Genomic DNA, 21287 nt, shown 5'->3' with positions numbered 1-21287 from the left:
CATGATAGAAAAATTTCCAGCTACTTCTTTGGGCACAGTACTCTGAAATTCCTTGGCTGCGTTTGTTTGTCATTTTTGAAAACCCATGAATGACCCATTTTTGGGGGATAAAATGTGTGGCTGGATTACAGGTCAATTTTCTCATTGTTTTCTCTTCAGATGTGTTGCCTCTCATATGTTTTTCTGGGTAAAGGATCATGCCTGCCAATTATGAAAAGATGTAAACTAATTATCTGGCCTAGGTATTATTAACTCATATCAACTCTTAATTTTTTTAATTTTTATTTAACTCTATATGGTAAACACGATTTCATGCTTGTAGCCTAAAATCTGTGTTAACATGTCATCATCTTCAATAGCCATGTTAGTTCTCTCTAAACTCACTGGTTTCCAAACTTTCATATACTTTAGTCTTCTTTATAACACCTTTGACACATGCTCAATATCAAATTACCCGAGAATTTTCATATTACAAGCAAAATGAGAAAAAATGTTCATATGAATTCAAAAGGAATATGACAAATGTCACTACAGTAAACAATTTTATTCTACAACACTTAATAGTTAAAAATGTGGAGAAAAGATAAATGCATTTACTACTTAGGGAAATATAAGAGAAACCTGATTATATGGACTCAATAAATAAATATGTTTTTAAAGTTTGCCAGATAAGAGTACCCTTAATTATGGAAAAAAATGATTAGTTAATGGGGAAATTCAGGGATTTATGAATAGTAAAAAATAATTTTTCATGGTGGTCATGCTAGTTTACTAATTTTTGGATAAAGTGGATGGAGTCCAGCAGTTCATTCAGTGTTTTAAAACAAAGTCTATTGTTTCCTAATTAAGAAAGAGACTTCAGTTAGGTTTTGTAAATGTTTAGTCCTGGACACATCCAAAGTTCATTGCTCTTTATTTGCTTTGTTGGGTAAAACATGTTATAATGGAATATAGTGGTTAGTTTTAGTGTCTTCTAGGAAAGTGTTACATTGTGTAAATTTTTTCCCTTTGCTACCCTCTTTTGGTATTCCCTTTTCTGGAATTAGTAGGATGACCACCCTCTGGATAGGCAAATAATTAGGCAGGTCCGTGCCACAATCTTGGTTTCAGGTATATTTCTTATGGAATCCCATTCCACTCTATTTAAATAATTCAATCATCTTTTGATATCTGATACATGAAATGACCAAATGAAGGCTGTGATAAAACCTTGTTTATACTACATCTGACAACAGTAAGGAGTAAGACCAAGTACCATAACTAATTCTCACAGAGTACCTCCCATCCAGCCTCTGTTTCCTCAAGCCCACATCATGTAAAACGATGGACCGGCTGGTTTGACCCACTTTGGACAACCAACAGACAAACCCTTTAGTTTTTACAAGGAGATCTTTGGTAACAGAAGGTGTCAGCCAGTACACATGTGCCACTTTATTTGGTCAGGAGATAACTTGTAGTAACTCTACTGTCCAGCCACTTTGGAGAGCATTGTTAAAGAATATTTTGAGCTTATACAAAGAAACAAAGACTACTCTGCTTTGTTTTAACTCTCACTGTAAGATAAGTTTAAAATTCAATATTTATATGAATTTCACACCATAGAAATGAATTATTTTCATTAAAATATAGATATTCTTACTTAACACTCAGTGATTAAAATTTGAGAGTTTTACATCATATATAAATGTTTAACTAATTTAACTTAACTCATATGGACAGCTCCAATTAATGAATAGAAACAGAGATTTAGAAAGATTTTTTTAAAAAATTGCCCAAATCCATTATACTGCTATCAAATACGGTGTGTAGGCAAAATATCCCCATGGAACTATGCACATTTTTAGATTTTTAGAAGAAAGGATACTAAGGGAACCTTTTCAATTTCTCCCATTATTGAACATGAGAGATATAAATAGATCTATTCTAAAGAAGGAATGATTGAGGTCATCTCTGATTCATCAAGTTCAGGGCAGAAACAACTAATCTGGACTCTTTAGAATACAGAATGTGGTCTCTGAGATGCACATAGATGTCATCAATGAACCCTCTAAATCAGGAAGGTTAATTTTGCTCCTCAGTTTCATAAGTTCCTTAACATAAGAATCATCTACCTACACACACAGGTAAAAATGTTTCCATCTGTTCAACCTCTGTGCCCACTCTTGAATTATACTTGGTTCCTATTCACCTGTGTTCTGGAAATCATTACCTGCCTGGAATTACCCTTGGGGTACCTGCTGTAACTGGATGGTAAGGACTGTGTTCCCCGAGGTTTTCTTGGTGATGACATGGGCATGCTCCTAATTTTATAGGGCAGAACATGATTGACATTTTTAACAACATAAGAAGGGTACATTTTTCATCTGAAGATGTTCTCAAAACCTGTATGCATAGAAATTTTGTTTAAGCCATCTTTCTGAGCTTCATTTGGAGAAACTAGCAAGAGAAACTATTCTTCTCTCCAGGTTAAGAATATGCAATACTCAGGAGTGAGTACTCTGTAGTTTGAATGTCAATGCAATGGTCCAGCTTATTTTATTCTGGGAAACAATCAATCATTTTATTAAAAGAATAAGCCAGACCAGTAGATGAATAGTCAATTATTTGAGGTAAAGCACAAGCATAGAGAATTCTTAGTAAATGTTTAAAGTTATTGCTATAGTTTTTCATGCCACAACAGTAATATCAGGGAGAGTGGTGAACTTGTGTGCAACATATAAAAATAACACACGTTAATTAATTAATTGTTTATTTATGCTGTATCTTATGATTCAAACTATTTTACTTACCATAAACTTGGAAAAGGAGCAAAATGTGTGAACAGAAGTTCCAGAGGAGACAAAGGGGAATATCAATATTAAGGCAACAAACATAACATAAAAGAGCAGACAGAAAACAGCAGACAGATAGACAAAAAATAGATATACAGATATATAAATAGAGAAATATATATACAGATGATGTTATATATTAACATATCAACAATTGCATAAAATCAAAATATCTTAATATGGCATAAAATTACAATTGAAATATAATGAACCAATCTCAACTTTCTTGATCACCATCCTTTTCTTTCTTTTTCAATCATTTTAACATGTTTATACTAAAACTGCATTACATATGTGTGTGTGCACTCATGTATGTAAGTTTTGTAAGTGTTAAAATATGTGTGCGACTTTCAGAAGCACATTTTGAATTACAGAATGTAATAAAGTTTACTTGTCAAAGGCTTATGAATAACATTAGTTAATATTTAAAATATCAGAGAGCTAGTCATTTACGAATAAGTAGAATAGAGGCTTTAAGTGGTCAATAAGGCATGTCCAAATACATTTATTTATTAACTGTTATGCATGTAGAAACATAAGTGCTAAAATTTAAAAAAAGATTAATATAAAATGCAAAATTCAGATAGCTTTTATCAAAGTCTGAAGGTGATAAACACTTACTGGATTCCTGTAATTCAATAAAATATGTTGAATTTTAAAGAAAACATAAAAATAGAACATAAATTTGGGGAAATCAAGAAGGTTTCACAGCAAAAATTTGATTTGAGCTGGATTTAAAGACCTGATAGATCACAAAGGAAAAGATGATACTATGAGCAAAAGAGGAAAAGTGGCGCTGTCAGGGAAAGACTAAAAATTCAAGCTTATTCTGAGAATGAGGTGTTTACGCAGATGACAGCACAGGGTTTGTTTAGGAGAAGAATGGAAAATGGAGAGAGAAAAATAGATTTCACATAGGTTGTGCAAAATCAATTTAACTTTGCACTTCCAATGTGAAATGTAACATATAAATCCCTGGGGCTGGCTATTGCCAAATACAACCTTGGAGAAAAGATACAGTTTGAGAGATTCTCTAGAAAAGCTGATGAGAAAAGCAGCCTCCAGAGGAAAATTGTGATTAATATGAGAAGATGCTGAAGAGGAAATAAACACTCAGGTCACTCGTGGAATTTAGTTGATAAAACTGTTTCAGAAGTACAATCGCTATTGCCAAAAATTTGTCGTTAGAATATATAGATAAAACCTTTTAAAATTATCATAATGAAAAATAGGAAAAAGGAAAAAATAATGAAAGATATCAGTAAGACTAAGACAAATTATTTTACAGATAGAGGAATTTTAAACATCGTACAGGTGAAAATACTATCACTTTATGGAAAACAGTAGAACATTAGAGAAACAATGAAATGAAATGGAGCAGTGGAGAGATGTCTGAGGATCTGGTAATATTCTGATGAAACAGTGAAAGCAAGCACAAAGTGGAGATGAAAAATGGTCAGTAATTGACAAGGTTGGATTCATAAAAAATATGAGTGTTGAGGACTTGACTTCCTTAGACTGAGCCAAAACTAGAAACATATATCTTTGAAATTTCAGTTTCCTTACTTTTTTTCTTTTTGCTGAAGTAGATTAGCCCTGAGCTAACATCTGTGCCAAGCTTCCTCTATTTTGTATGTGGCTCGCCACGACAGAATGGCTGACAACTGGTGTAGGTCTATGCCCAGGATCTGAACCCACAATCCTGGGACACCGAATCAGAGTGCCCAAACTTAACCAGTACACCATGGGCCAGCCCCAAAGTTCCCTTACTTTTTGAGATGGCTTGTTCATTAGTAAATTGTTCCTCTTCGTGGATACATTTAAATATTATAATGGTATCAATATTTCCATATGTAAAATATAAAATGAACTATAGTCTGGATTACTAGCATTGTATATGATGGTACAATAATGGCGACAACTGAGGTAGTCAAGAAAAGGGGGAAAGTAACTTAAAAATGGGATTTATAGAAAAGATATAAGAAGATAATTTGTTAGGAAAGAGTAGAGGTGAGCAGTACAAGGGTTATGCTTTGCATGTGAAACTTTCAGATTATTATCTTGTGGGAGATAAATTTCTGTGTAGCATCAGTGTCAAAATTTGTAGTAAATGTAGATAGCAAAGTAATCATAGAAGAAATTGAATACAAACAATGGGAAGCACTACTCAGAAGATGAAGATGGGAAACGGTCCCCACTCATTTTATTACAATCATATAGTATTCAACTTTATTAGCTCTAGATTATTCAAGAATGTACAGAAAATATTTATAAAACTTATCATAGCAAAAATTCAGTGTCTCTGTCCTCACGTGACCACACAGATATCTTCTCCACCAACGCTCACTCCACCTAGAGCAGAGACTCTTGAGCTAGCTGTAGTGAAGGCCCATTTTAATTTTCTCCAAATTTTGCACATTGATTATTTTCAACAATTAAAACAAATAGATGTCTATAAAAATGACATTTTAAAATGACATGCAAAATATAAGCCTACTGACCCCACAGTGAATTCATCACAATGACAAGTGTTATAAAGATATGTGAACTCTTAGTCTCAGATTCTGCACTGATCTTGGGAGGAGTAATGCCAAACAGGGCAGGGATCTTGATGAGACACAGTCCACACTTGAAGGGCACTGAGATAAAGCTCTGCTGTGTGTCAACATCCTGAGTGAATGCATTATTCAGCTCCTAATAAAGCCTTTCTTTCTCAGACACTATTTCTCTTACACAGATTTTCTTGCATTAAATAATTCAATTTTTGTTAAAACGTAAACCTCATGGATTGGATATTATGGAAGAAACAGAGGAAGAGTTCTGCATGTCACACCCAGAGGAATAGGTTGGAGGATCTCATCCGTAGCACCTTGATACTATATCAACTGAAGAGTGGCTGAGAAAAATCAAAAGACCAGGAGTGGACCATTCCCACAAACAAACAAAAACCACCCATAGAAAATAGAGGTAAACGCTTTATTCTAAAAAATTAATTATTTTCACTCTTCCTATTTTTATCCCTCTGCCTTTCCAATCAAGCATTTCCAGAAAATGGTCAATTCCACCATGGTGACTGAGTTTATCCTCACAGGCTTTGCTGATGGCTGGAAGCTGAGGTTACTGCAAGCTGTGGTATTCCTATTGATATACCTGGCTACTAATTTAGGGAATCTTCTGATTATCACTGTCACCACCATCGACCAGAAACTTCACACACCTATGTACTTCTTCCTCAGGAATCTTTCCATCTTGGACATGTGCTACATTTCTGTTACTGTCCCTAATGCCTGTGCCCAATCTCTCACTGGCAAGAGGACCATTTCTGTGGCTGCATGCGCAACTCAGATCTTCTTGGTCATTTACTGTGCATATGTGGAGGTGATGTTTCTCACTATAATGGCCCAAGATCGCTATGTGGCAATCTGCCAGCCTCTCCGCTACCCAATTATCATGAACCACCAATTCTGTGTCCAAATGACACTGGCTTCTCTACTCAGTGGTCTTGTCTATGCAGGTGTGCACACTGGCAACACATTCCAGCTGCCTTTCTGTAAGTCCAATGTGATCCACCAGTTCTTCTGTGACATCCCCTCACTGCTGAGGCTCTCCTGCTCTGACACCTTTAGAAATGAACTCTTAATTTTTGTTTCTTCCATAGGGATATGTGGTAGTTGCTTTATCTTCATTGCTATATCATATACACGCATATTTTCTATGGTGCTCAAGTTTCCAACAAGAGAGCAAGGGAAGGCCTTTTCCACCTGCATCCCTCATATCCTTGTGGTGTCTGTCTTCCTCAGTTGTGGTTTCTATGAGTACCTAAGGCCTTCAGTAAACTCTGAAACAACTCAGGACATGATTTTTTCTGTATTTTATACCATAGTTCCTCCATTCTTGAATCCTATCATCTACAGTCTTAGAAATAAACAGGTAAAGAAATCTGTAAGAAAAGTCATATTAGGAAAGCGTTATTCAGGAAAATAATAAAGGTACATTTCAAGATAATCTAAATTTCACTGAATAAATGGTAAACATATGAAACACACTTCAAGTCTAAGTTTCACATATTAGACTGACAACTCCACTGTCATCCTATCAAGACCTAAGTAATCAATGCTGTAAAATATTTTGTTTTACATTACCCTTTTAATTTACCGCTCATACGATATGCATTAAAGAAATTTTAGCAGTAGCATATTTAACAAGTGGATATTATTCAAAGTATTTGTTGAAAATAATTTTACATTATACATGCTTATGATTCAACTATTTAGCAATATAAATATCAAAAATGCCTCAAATGAACCATAAAAATATAATACGTGAATACCATGTTGGCCACACTGCCTGACCTTATTCAGCGAAATGTGACATAAATATTCAAGTGATATGGTCCCGACTTAATTTAATTTTTTGAAAATAAACATAAATAAATTCAAAAGAAATTATAATCTAAGATATATTTGGAGTCAAACTAATACTGCAGTCCATCTGGTAAGTGAAAAAGAAAAATAATATGCAGTGAACGAGAACTGAGGAAACAATGGCTGCAGCCAACTTTTTTATGATGGAGAAATTCCTTGCCCTTTGCTGAGGGAGGGTACGCTGTACCTTTATTGTCTGAGTTAGTTTGGTTTTTATTTGAGCAACCCCATGAATGACCCATTTTCAGGGGATAAAATGTTGTGACTGGATACAGGTCAACTTTTTAGTTGTTTTTCTTTCAGATGACTTCCCTCTCACATATTTTTCTGAGTAAAGAGTCATTTCTGACAATTATGAGAAAAGATACCCTAATTGTCTAGCCTAAGTATTAACGCATGTCAACTCTAAAATTTATCTCAGCTGAATTACTTCCTTAAGGAAACCTCTCTGTGTACTTATAGACTAAGATCTTGTGTCAATATTTCATTATCTCAAATGTACAATTTAGTTCTCTCCGAACTTTAAGATTTCCAAATAGTCACATACTTTGCTCATTATTCATAACACCTTTGACACATGCTAAATATCAAGTTATCTAGGAATTGTGAAGTAACAAACAAAATAGAAAAAAGTTCAAATAAAATCATAAGGGATGCGACAAATGCCATTTCAGGAATTAATTTGGTTCTATAGTGCATGACAGTTAAAAACTTTAGGAGGAAAATATAAATACATTTATTATAAAGAAAAATACAAAAGGCCTATGTATATGGGATCAATTAATAAATATATTTGAAAGTTTGACAGACGAGTATTCTTCCAAAATGTTGAATAATGAATGAGGAGAATTTTGGAAGATGTGAATGTAAAAATGAGATTTTCGTGGCGGTCATGTTAATTTACTGTCATGCTGAATAAATCAGGTTGAGTCCAGCAGTTCATTCAACGTGTTAAAACAAATTCTTTTGTTTCCTAGTCAGGAAAGAGCCTTCATTTAGTTCATAGAAGGGTTTTGGCCAGGAGTCAACCAAGGTCCGCTGATCTTAATTTGCTTCAGCAGGTTAGACCATGTTGTGACACAATATAGTGGTCAGTTTTAGCACCTCTTTGCAAGTGCTACATCAAGATCTTTGACAAGAAATAGAAAAAATATTGCTCAAAATTGCATAAAAATGCTGAGGCATAAATTTAACCAAGAAGGAAGAAAATGTCTTCAGTGAAAATTATATGACATTGATGAAAGAATTGAAAAAGACACAAATAAATGGAAAAATATCCTGTGTTCGTGTATCAGAAGGCATATATTGTTAAAACATACATTTTGGGGCCAGACCAGTGGCATAGTGGTTATGTTCGGCATGCTCCACTTTGGTGGCCTGGGCTCATGAGTTTGGATCTCATGAGTGTATGTACAACACTCATCAGCCATGCTGAGATGGCAACCCACATATAAAGTGGAGGAATATTGGCACAGATGTGAGCTCGGGGCTAATCTTCCTCAAGTGAAAAAAGGGGAAGATTGGCAATGGATGTTAGCTCAGGGAGAGCTAATCTTCCTCAGCAAAAAAGATAAGAATGCAAAAGTACATATTACCCAAAGCCGTCTATAGATTCAATTTAATTCCTATCAAAACTCCAATAATATTTTTCACAGAAATAGAAAAAACTCCTAACATGTGTACGGAACCTCAAAACACAAAATAGTCAAAGCATTCCTCAGAAAGAAGAATAAAGCTGGAAAACCATAAAATTTCTGGAATAAAATGTAGAAAAACAACTCTTTGGCATTGGTCTTGGCAAAGATTTTTTGGGTATGACACCAAAAACACAAACAACAAATTCAAAAATAAGCATGTAGGAACACATCAAACTAAATCCTAATGCACAGCAAAATAAACATTCAGAAAAACAAAAAGGCAATATCTGAAATAAGATAAAATATTTACAATCTATATATCTGTTAAGGGGTCAATATCTAAAATATACAAGGAAGTCATATAACTCAATAGTAAAAACAAAAATTGGTCTGATTAAAAAATGGGTAGAGGACTTGAGTAGACATTGTTCCAAAACACAAACAAATGGCCAACAGGTATGTGACAAGATGTTCAACATCACTAATCATCAGGGAAATGCAAATCAAAATCACAATTAGATGTCATTTCAAACGATACAATTGGTTTTATGAAAAAGACGAGAAACAACGGGTGTTGGCGAGGCTGTGGAGAAAAGGGAACTCTTATTCACTGTTGGTGGGGATGTAGGTTGATACAGCAATTATGAAAAACAGTATGGAGCTTCCTCAAAAAATTAAAAATAGAGCTATCCTATGATCCAGCAACCCCTGTTCTGGGTAGTTAACTGAAGGAAATGAAAACACTATCTGCAAAGGGACATCTGCACCCTCATGTTTATTTCACATTACTCACAATAGTCAAGACACAGAAATGCCCTAACTGTCCATTAATGGATGAATGAATAAAGAAGATATGCTATAAGAGAATATTATTCCGCCAAAAAAATAAGGAAATTCTGTTTTTTGACAACATGGATAGACCTTGAGAGCATCATGCTAACTAAGACAGAGAAAGACAAATATTGTATGTTCTCACTTATACGTGGAATTTCTTAAAAAAGCCAAACTCATAGAAATAGAGAGTAGAACGGTAATTGCTGTGGGTTGGATGTGGGGGGGAAATGTGGAGATGTTGATCAAATGGTACAAACCCCCAGTTATAAAGATAAATAAGATCTGAGGATCTGATGCACAGCTTGCTGATAATTAACAATATAGTATTAAATAACTTAAATGCTGTTAAGAGAGTAGATCTTAAGTGTTATCACCACACACAAAGCATATGGTAATAATGTGAGTGGATGGAGGTGTTAATTAACATTATTTTGGTAATCATTTTGCAGTTTACACATGTGTCTAATCATTTCACTGTATACCCTAAAATTATATATATGTCAGTAATATCTCAATGATGCTGGACAAAAGAAAGGAAAGGAGAGAAAAACAAATAATACCAAACCATGGATTATATATAAGAAAGTCCAACAAATTTTGTTTTCCCCCATGATGACAACATTGAATTTTCAAATAAATATTAAAAATAAAATAGTTCAAAATTAAAAAAAAGGTTTAACATGGCCAACTTTAAGTGGCAGGACAGTAGAATTATTATGAATTATTTCTTGACCAAATAAGGTAGCACATATGTACTGGCTGACATCTCTTAGTATCCCTATTTAAAAATTAAGCAGCGTGTCAGTTGATTGTCCAAGGTGAGTCAAATCAGCCATATAATTTTTCACATAATGTGGGCTTGACCAAAAGGAGGCTGGTTAAGAGTCACCTTGCGTTCATTAGTTATGTTACTATGTCTTAATCTTTGCTGCTCTAGGGTGTAGTATAAACATGGTTTTCCCACATCTTCCATCTGCTCATTTCATGCACCAGATGTCAAAGATGATTCAATAACTTGGAACCAGCACAATGGAAAGTCATGGGTATGAATCCTGAAACCAAGATGGTTGCATAGACCTAATTACTACTTGCCTGTGCTGAGTGTGGTATTCCATCCACTTCAGAAACGGGAAAGCCAAGAGAGGGTTAAAAAGGAAAAACAAAATCCACGTAATGTAGCACTTACCAACAGGTGCTAAAACTGACTAATATAGTGTGTCATAAAATGGTCTAACCTGCTGAAGCAAACAGAGATCAGTGGACCTTGATTGACTCCTGGCCAAGACCCTTCTATGATCTAACTGAAGGCTCTTTCCTGAGTAGGAAACAAAAGAACTTGTTTTAACATGTTGAATGAACTGCTGGACTCACTTAATTTTTATTCAGCATGATAGTAAATTAACATGACCACCATGAAAATCTCTTTTTTATATTCAAACATTCCAAAACTCCCCTAACTCTTCAGGTTTTTTTTTCCCATTAGAAGGGTATTCTTGTCCATCATCCTTTAAAAATATATTTATTAATTGATCTCAAATTCATAGGCTTTTTGTATTTCTCTAGGTAGTAAATGAATTTATATTTTCCTTTCACTGTTTTTAACTATTATGCATTATAGAAACAAATTAAGTCCTGAAATGGCATTTGTCACATCTCCGGAAGGCTGTATATACTCTGAATCTGCATCTACTATGTTACTGTTTCTTCCGTAGCCCAGATCATGAATCCAGTGACAAAGTTGTAGAAATGAGAGACTCAGCACTTACCCCTAGCGATCCACTAGCAGAATGTTACTTCTTATCCTCACAACCTTATTCTCTGCTGGTCTAGAGTCTTAGTTCCATAGAGGGGAACGCTTCCACCAGGAGAAATAATGATTCCATTGAGCCTTATGCTAAGGTTGCTATCTGGTTGTGTTGGGCTTCTTGTGCCTCTGAACCAAGAGGCAACAAAGAGAGTTACTATGCTGGAAGGGGTGATCAATCCTGAAAACCAAGGAAAAATTGAACTACTACTCCATAATAAGTATATTCTCCGGAATATAGGAGCTCCCTTAGCATGTCTCTTAGTACTATCATTCTCTGCTGTTGAAGTCAATAGAAAGCTACAAAAACTCAACTCAAGCAGGACTACTAATGACCCAAATCCTTCAGGAGTGAGTATCTGGATTATCCCACTTGGTATAGAATCATGACTAGTGAAGCTACATGCTGAGGGTGAAAGTAATAAGGAACTGGGAGCGGAAGAGATATTTTTAAGTACCAGCTATGAGCATATAACCAATTAGAGAAACAAAAACTGTATTTCTTATTTCCTCCATATTTTGTTATAATGTGCATGTGTATTAAATATCCTTGTTTTCTTCCCTCTCTTATCCCTTTATCTTATATAAAAGATGCATTGACTTTATACCATAGTATCTAAGTATTATTAACTTTGTGTAATAGTGTTTAGGTTACACAATATAAAGGAGTAGAGTGAATATCACCAAAAGACTTTGCTTCCTATTCTGGGGAAAAGATTAGTACATTTTTTTGTATCATGGCAGAAGGAAATATGACCTTGTTATTGTCTTTATTTAGACTTTAGATGTGTGTGTGTATCTATATCTATCTATCTGTCTATCTATCTATCTATCTATCTATCTATCTATCTATCTATCTAACAGAAAAAGAACTCAAGAAGACAATCCCATTCACAATCACAACAAAAGAATAAAATATTTTGGGGTAAATTTAACCAAGGAAGTGAAAGACCTATCCAATGAAAACTACAAGACTTTCCTGAAAGAAATTGATGAAGACAAAATGAGATGGAAAGACATTCCATGTGCATGGATTGGAAGAATAAACATAGTTAAAATGTCCATACTACCTAAAGCAATCTAAAAATTCAACTCAATCCCAATCAGAATCCCAATGACATTCTTTACAGAAATAGAACAAAGAATCCTAAAATTCATATGGGGCAAGAAAAGATCCAGAATTGCTAAAGTAATCCTGAGAGAAAAGAACAAAGCTGGAGGCATCACAATCCCTGACTTCAAAACATACTACAAAGCTACAGTAATCAAAACAGCATGGTAGTGGTACAAAAACAGGGGCACAGATCAGTGGAACAGAATTTAAAGCCCAGAAATAAAAGCACACATCTATGGACAGCTAATCTTCGACAAAGGAGCTGAGGGCCTATGATGGAGAAAAGAAAGTCTTTTCAACAAATGGTGTTGGGAAAACTGGAAAGCCACATGTGAAAGAATGAAAATTGACCATTCTTTTTCACCATTCACCAAAATAAACTCAAAATGGTTCGAAGACCTAAAGGTAAGACCTGAAACCATAAGGCTTCTAGAAGAAAATGTAGGCAGTACACTCTTTGACATCAGTATTAAAAGGATCTTTTTGGACACCATGTCTTCTCAGAAAAGGGAAACAACAGAAAGAATAAACAAATGGGACTTCATCAGAGTAAAGAGCTTCTTCAAGGCAAGGGAAAACAGGATTGAAACAAAAGAACAACACACAAACTGGGAAGAAATACTTTCAAATCATATATCCAACAAAGGGTTAATCTCCATACTATATAGAGAACTCACACAACTCAACAACAAAAAATCAAACAACCTGATCAAAAATTGGGCAGGAGATATGAACAGACATTTCTCCAAAAGGATATGTGGATGGCCAACAGGCACATGGAAAGATGCTCATCATCACTGATCATCAGGGAAATGCAAATCAAAACTACACTAAGATATCACCTTACACCCATTAGAATGGCAAAAATAACCAGAACAAAAAGTAACATGTTGGAGAGGTTATGGAGAAAAAGGAACCCTCATACACTGCTGTGGGAATGTAAACTTGTGCAGCCACTATGGAAAACAGTATGGAGCTTTTTCAAAAAATTAAAAACAGAAATACCATATGACCCAGCCATCCCACTACTGGGAATCTATCCAAAAAACTTGAAGTCAACAATTCCAAACGTCCCATGCACCCCTATGTTCATTGCAGCATTATTTACAATAGCCAAGACGTGGAAGCAACCTAAGTGCCCGTCAACTGTTGATTGGATAAGGAAGATATGGTATATACATACAATAGAATACTACTCAGCCATAAAAAAGAATAAAATAGTCCCATTCACAACAACATGGATGGACCTTGAGGGAATTATGTTAAGTGAAATAAGCCAGATAGAGAAAGACAATCTCTGTATGACTCCACTCACATGTGGAAGTTAAATATGTGGACAAAGAGAACAGATTAGCGGTTACTAGGGGAAAGGGGAGGTTGGGGGGTGGGCACAAAGGGTGAAGTGGTGCACCTACAACGTGACTGACAAACAATAATGTACAAGTGAAATTTCACAAGGGTGCAAACTATCATAAACACAATAAAAATTAAAAAGAAAAAATATGAAATAAAATACACAGACTCAAATGCAAGAAACTTTTATAAATATTTAACAAATGCTTTACTGTTAAAAACAATGCTTTTAAAATTCACAAATTATATCTAACAATTGATGATGTATGTATATGTGTGGAAGGGAATTCTGTCTTTTGTATGTGTTAACCACCAGCCATTTACTAAACAAATGCGTCAACCAATTTGCCTAATATTTGGAATAAGATATATTGTATATATTATTTATATTTCATAATGATAATGTATTTATGTTTATACATCTATAAATTCATTTATATGCTCTTAATTCTAAATTGCCTGCAATTAAAAATATTGATTTAATAAGTTTTTAGTAAAAAATAAACACCCATTATATATAAATTATGTATTTTTTCCTTTTAGAACGATGAAAATGTGACTATAAGAGATAAGAAATTAGGATGTTTATTTTCTCATCCTTTAGACAATACGTTATGAGGAATCTGCCATGTGGCAGTTGTGTAGAATTTTACATCTACTGCAGAAAAGTTAACCTGGAGGATTGTATCCTACTGCTGATTCAGCCTGAAAGGGTTTTGTGAATGTGTGTGAGTGTGTGTGTGTGTGTGTTTGCTTTTGTTTTGCTTTAAGGAGAAGCTACAAGTCTTGACTGTGTAGTTGGGACTGTTATAATAAAAAGCAATAAATGAGCATTTTATTACTTGTTTCTCTAAATTCTATGAACAATAAAAAGACAATACAAAAATTCAGTTTTAAATTACTACACATTGTTAAAAACATTATTATAATATAACAAAATATGAAGAAATTAATAATAAATAATTTAACACTCAACTGAGGCCCCAATAACTTCTTCTATTAAATCTCCATATTTTCTTGGATTCTTAGGTTTTAATACGTGGGGTATCTTATTGGATCCATAATGCCAAAGAAAACAGTTTGGCTTCTTCTCACTGAGTTCTATCAGTAATTTAAAAGGTTGAATCCAATTCATAATACACAAAAGGATTCTAATTGCTTCTTTACATGAATATACACAATATCAATAGTAATCTTTCAAATCTGGAAAGAGGGAATATACCAAATGATTAATAACCAGTATTTAATTTCATCATGTTAATATTTTTGTGTTTGCCCTAAGGTTTAAACATTAAAATATTTCAGATATAGTTGATGCTCAATTTTTATTCCCCTTTATTCTCTTTTCTGTCCTCTTCTATACCATGTTGATTAATGGGTCCTCTGTATTAATTCTTTAACAGATTTATACAACTCTTATATATGTATGCATCCATAAATAATATACTATAGTCTTCTGAATGTTTAAACTGATATGACTGGGAACACTTTCTATGTAATAGCTTTCAGCGTGCTTTTTTTGGTTCAAAAACATATTAATATTTCCCTTATTTATGTATGCAGAGCTGTCATGTTTGATTTTATCACTACAGAGTGTTCCATTCTGGCATTAAACAGGGTATATTATTCAGTATGCCAGAAATGGGAATTTAGAGTTCGAACATGATAGAACAGACATTCTTAAATATGTCATTTAAAAAGTGAGTACGTATTTGTTACAAGTAGCATTGCTGCTCGAAACTTGCACATCTTAATTGTGGTAAATATTGCCCAACGACACTCCACAGTGCATACACTGCTTACACAGAGAACAGCAGCAAAGGAGCGTTTCATCCCTTCACGTCTTTATTAAGCCTTTATGGTAAGATTTATGTGCATTATATTTTCTAAGGCAATGAGCAGAAAAAGAGCATCTTATTCAGGTTTTAATGTACAGTTACATAATGAGAACTTCTGGAGGTATTTTTGAAGTAGTAATTGAGCATTAATTTTTCTGTTTATGAACGGCTTGTTCAGACACTGCCCATATTTTTCTTTTACGTTAATTTGTTCTCATAGTTACTTTTTTTGTTGGGGAGCGGATACTGCTTCTTTGTCATTTACATTGCAAATATTTATTGCTCATTATTTGACTTTGTGTGAGCATACTATTCTTTTTAAAAATTTGTTTTAATGATACAATGAAGTGTTTCATACTATGTTATTTATAACCTATGGAAAGAAGATTATCTTCAAAATATGTCATAAAAAAGGGTTTCTACCTTTCCTGTAAATAATGATAACATTCATTCACGTTTGCCTAATCACAAAGGATAGCATTCATTTATGTGCTTTATTTATCACTAATGGAATGAGATAATGAAACAATGCTGATTAAAAGGGATAATCACTAAGCTTATTTTAAATTGACTTTAAAGTTGGCTATAATAGGAAACAACTTATTAAATTGTGGGTTACAATACTTTAGAGTCATGTAGAGTGAATGTAACATGCAATTGACTTTGACGCAGACAAGCATGTATGTTTTAAACATGCAGACAGAGAAAAAGCAAAGATATGATGATCATCAATTAATATATAGAAAAAGTCCATGAAGTTTTGTTGGTCAAAATTATTACCCATTAAAGTAGATTAGTAGAATGCAGAGGTTAGCGACACTGATCCCGGAGATGGACTACCTTGATTTGAGTGCTGGCGCAGGATCTGGCTTTTTGAGTGGTCTTGGGCAAGCTACTTGACCTTGCTTTGTCTTAGTTTCACCTTCTGTAGAATGGAAATAATAGTAACACATTTTACTCCGTTGTGCCATTGTGAATATTGATTGAGTTAATGTATTTAATCTGCAGATAACAGATATGGCACAGAAAGGAAGCTACACAAAGATTGTGGTGTTTTTATTGTACTAATGTCATTTCTTATGCATTCACACAAAGCAAACTTCCCTCTTTTCCATATGAGAACTATTCATAATGGGTTTTAAAATTATATTCCATATTCATTCTATAACGTAAACAATAAATCCCCACTTTAAAGTGGCATACCACCAAAGTTATTCAAGAAAAAGCTAAAGAGAGCTGACTCCTCCCAGGACTTGCAACCATTATAATTCCAAGCTTTGTATTAAAAATATACCCAGAAACTTGTATAGAAGGAAAATTGTTGGTTTTATCTCACAAATTCTTATTTAGTAGATTTTCCTTGGGACCTGAAAATCTATATCTATAACAAGCACCCTATTTGATGAAAAAGTCTTGATCTCATGTTTTGAGGAGTACTTCACAGTAAATATGCAATTCTAATCAAAAGATCTGGGAATTTACTTACTTAACTATTAAAGTCTTAGACATACCTCACTCAGAATCTTCTTATGTGAAAAATTCATCTACCGTCACTCCATTTGCTTAAGCAATGTAGAAGATATTGACTACTTCAATTAGAGGAATATTATTTTTATAACATTGTATTAATACAACATTGTGTTCATTTTTATTTGCCTCATTTTTAATCTTTTCATATTTTTCCGCTAACAATCAGGACATAGATTTACCTACCCAATGGACAATCTCGTGGAAGTGACAGAATTCCTGCTCATGGGGTTTTCTGATGTCTGGGAGCTACAGATGCTACTTGCTGGACTGTTTCTGCTGATTTATCCGGCAGCTCTGGTGGGGAAACTTCTCATCATCATGCTCATTACTCTTGATCAGTATCTTCACACACCCATGTACTTCTTCCTAAGGAACCTCTCCTTTTTGTGGATTTGTGCTACATCTCAGTCACCGTGCCTAAGTCAGTCCACAGCTCTCTGACGCACAGCAGCTCCATCTCTTATCTTGGCTGTGTGGCTCAAGTCTACTTTTTCTTTGCTTTTGCATCTGCTGAACTGGCCTTTCTCACTGTCATGTCCTATGACCGCTATGTTGCCATTTGCCACCCCCTCCAATATGGAGCCACTATGACATCAGGAAAATGCCATGAGACGGCAGTCATTGCCTGGCTAAGTTGTTTTTCTTATGCAGCAGTCCACACTGGGAACATGTTTTGGGAGCCCATTTCAAGATCCAACATGATCCACCAGTTCTTCTGTGACATCCCTCACATGTTGGCCCTGGTTTCCTGTGACGTTTTCTTTGTTGAGTTTGTGACCCTAGCTCTGAGCTCCAGCTTGGTGCTGATATGCTTTATTCTTATAACCACCTCCTATATCCGGATCTTCTCAACAGTGCTCAGAATCCCTTCAGGAGAGAGACGAGCTGGCTGTCATCATCCTCTTCCTCACCACAGGGCTCTTTGCTGCCTTAGGGTCAATTACCAAAACTTCTTCCATTCGAGATTTGATGAATATACAGTTTTGCCTCCCTTCCTGAATCCCATCATATACAGTCTTAGAAACAAGGAGATCAAAGGTGCTGTCTGGAGACTGTTTGGGAAGATAAATCCTCTGTAAAAGTAGAACACCTGGTCTCTGCTAATGGGAGGTCTGTAACCAAAGGCCAGGAGATCCAAACACTTTATGACAGACAAATAACATTGAAAAAACTGTTGAATGGCAGAATGAAATGTTTCCTGCTCTGGATTTAGAAAGAAATGCAAATGTTCCTGCAAAAAATAAAAATCTATTGATAGGAAATATTCCAAAGTTGTGTAACTACAACCTTCCGTGGTGATCCATTCCTTCTCGTCCCATTTATCTTCCAACTCATTTAAATACCTTATACTGAACCTGTAGCCCTACACTAACGTTACTGTGCATTTGTTGGAAGGGGACCCACATCTGTTTTCAGTATCTAATTTACCTACTCAGGAATGAGAAGATAAAACAAGCAAATCAGTTACAGAGGACAGGAGTTAATGTTGTTACTCTATAAATCATTCAGGAAATTGAGCCAAGTTTCATCAACACCTCTTTTTGGCATCTATTTAAATCACCATGTTTCACTCTTTTTTTTTTTTTAAAGATTTTATTTTTTCCTTTTTCTCCCCAAAGACCCCCAGTACATAGTTGTATATTCTTCGTTGTGGATCCTTCTAGTTGTGGCATGTGGGACGCTGCCTCAGCGTGGTCTGATGAGCAGCGCCATGTCCGCGCCCAGGATTCGAACTACCGAAACACTGGGCCGCCTGCAGTGGAGCGCGCGAACTTAACCACTCGGCCACGGGGCCAGCCCCGACCATGTTTCACTTTTGAAATGCTGTAATAGTAAGAATAAAAACAAATAAGTGTATAATATCTGCTTTACATCAGGCTGTGGTCTAAATACTTTATATATCTATATTTGTGGTAACTCAATACTCACAATAACACTATGATGTTGGTTCTGTTTATTTCATTTGGGTTTCACAGACAAGAAAACTGAGTTAGAACTCAAGAACTTGCCCAAGTTCACACAGCTAAAAGTGTCTGAACCAATTATTGGTTCCAGGCAGTTTGATTAGAGAATATAGAATGTTTTCTGCAATTTTATACTATCTTAATATCTGTAATAAAAAAATTAATGTTCTTATATTCATTTATATTTCTGGAGTACATGTACTTTTTATTTTATATGTGTTGTTAGATTCTAGATTATTGTTGCTAGCATCATATTTAGAATAATTTACTTACTATGTATGAAAGGGTATCAAAGGGTGTCATTTTTGCTGTCATTCTTACCTGATTTTTTAAAAAAGTAATTTCAGATTCCTAGGATATTTTCAAAGTTCTATACATTTCTTACTCTTTAAAATTAAATAATTATCTCTATTCCCCATATATTTAATAAGTGATGCCTGAGCGTGGAGGCTATATTTGAAATTTTAATGAAAATTTCCGTTTCCTTTATAATAGTTGGCTTATTCATTTTTTATAAAACTTTAAATTTTGCAAATTATTTTCATAGAAAAAGACCCATTTTCTCTGAATTTATAAATGTATCAGTATGTGAATTTACATCCATGATTTCACTACTAAATATTTTTAATTAATTAATTTAATTTTCAGATGTACATCATAGTATATTTCAAATTCTGTGTAGATTACATCATGTTCACCACCTGAAAACTAATTATAGTCCATCCTCTCACATGTGAGCCTTATCACCCCTTTTGCCCTCCCCCTCCGGCCTTCCCCTATGGTAACCACCAATCCAATCTCTGTTGTTATGTGTTTGTTTGTCATTGTTTTTATCTTCTACTTATGAGTGAGATCATATGAAATTTGACTTTCTCTCTCTGACTTATTTCACTCAGCATAATACCCTCAAGGTCCATCCATGTTGTCACAAATGGCCTGATTTCGTCATTTCTTATGGCTGAGTAGTAGTCCAGGGTGTACAAATACCACATCTTCTTTATCCATTTGTCCCTTGATGGGCACCTAGGTTGCTTCCATGTCTTGGCTATTGTGTATAATGCTGCAATGAACATAGGGGTGCAAGTATCTTTATGCCTTTTTGCTTTCAAGTTCTTTGGATAGATATCCAGCTGTGGGATAGCTGGATCATATGGTAGATCTATACTTAATTTTCTGAAGATACTCCATATTGCTTTCCATAGTGGCTGCACCAGTTTGCACTCCCACCAACAGTGAACAAGGGTTCCCTTCTCTCCACATGTTCTCCCACATTTGTTGTTTCCTGTCTTGTTAATTATAGACATTCTGACTGGAGTGAGGTAATACCTCATTGTAGTTTTGAATTGCATTTCCCTGATAGCTAATGATGTTGAGCATATTTTCATAGGCCTGTTGGCCATCTGTATGTCTTCTTTGGAAAAATCTCTGTTCAGATCCTTTGCCCATCTTTTTAATTGGATTGTTGGTTTTTTTGTTTTTGAGCTGTATGAGTTCTTTGTATATTTTGGTTTGCAAATATCTTCTCCCAATTGTTAGGTTGTCTTTTCATTTTGTTGATAGTTTCCTTTGCTGTGCAGAAGCTTTTTCTTCTTTCCCTTTTTGTTTTTTTTTAAGGATTGGCACCTGGGCTAACAACTGTTACCAATCTTTTTCTTTATTTTTTCTGCTTTATCTCCCCAACCCCCCCGTGTACACAGTTGTATATCTTAGTTGCAGGTCCTTCTAGTTGTGGGATGTGGGACGCCGCCTCAATGTGGCCTGACGAGCGGTGCCATGTCCGCACCCAGGATCCGAACCCTGGGCCATTGCAGCGGAGCACGGGAACTTAACCACTCAGCCATGGAGTGGGCTCCATGCAGAAGCTTTTTAGTTTGATGTAGTCCCATTCATTCATTTTTTCTTTTGTTTCCCTTGCCCGGTCAGACATGGGACTTGAAAATATACTTCTAAGATCAATG

At 34.9% G+C, this 21287-nt stretch overlaps 1 protein-coding gene and 1 pseudogene across 1 annotated transcript; both read left to right on the top strand.

Moving 5' to 3' along the window:
- The first annotated feature begins 5882 nt into the window (after positions 1-5882).
- On the top strand, positions 5883-6815 carry LOC106846135 (olfactory receptor 14C36). The gene has a single exon (XM_014864722.1). It carries the CDS (start codon positions 5883-5885, stop codon positions 6813-6815), a length of 933 nt encoding a protein of 310 aa, XP_014720208.1.
- A 10736-nt stretch (positions 6816-17551) lies between these two features.
- LOC106846138 (olfactory receptor 14I1-like) lies at positions 17552-18444 on the top strand (annotated as a pseudogene).
- Positions 18445-21287: the final 2843 nt, after the last annotated feature.

The sequence above is a fragment of the Equus asinus genome, chromosome 10 (assembly GCF_041296235.1).
Source record: "Equus asinus isolate D_3611 breed Donkey chromosome 10, EquAss-T2T_v2, whole genome shotgun sequence".
NCBI lineage: Eukaryota > Metazoa > Chordata > Mammalia > Perissodactyla > Equidae > Equus > Equus asinus.
This window is presented reverse-complemented; position numbering and strand designations above follow the sequence as displayed.

Bases quoted from the DNA above. Each gene is read 5' to 3' on its own strand.
- LOC106846135 (XM_014864722.1), top strand. From the start codon at position 5,883: ATGGTCAATTCCACCATGGTGACTGAGTTTATCCTCACAGGCTTTGCT.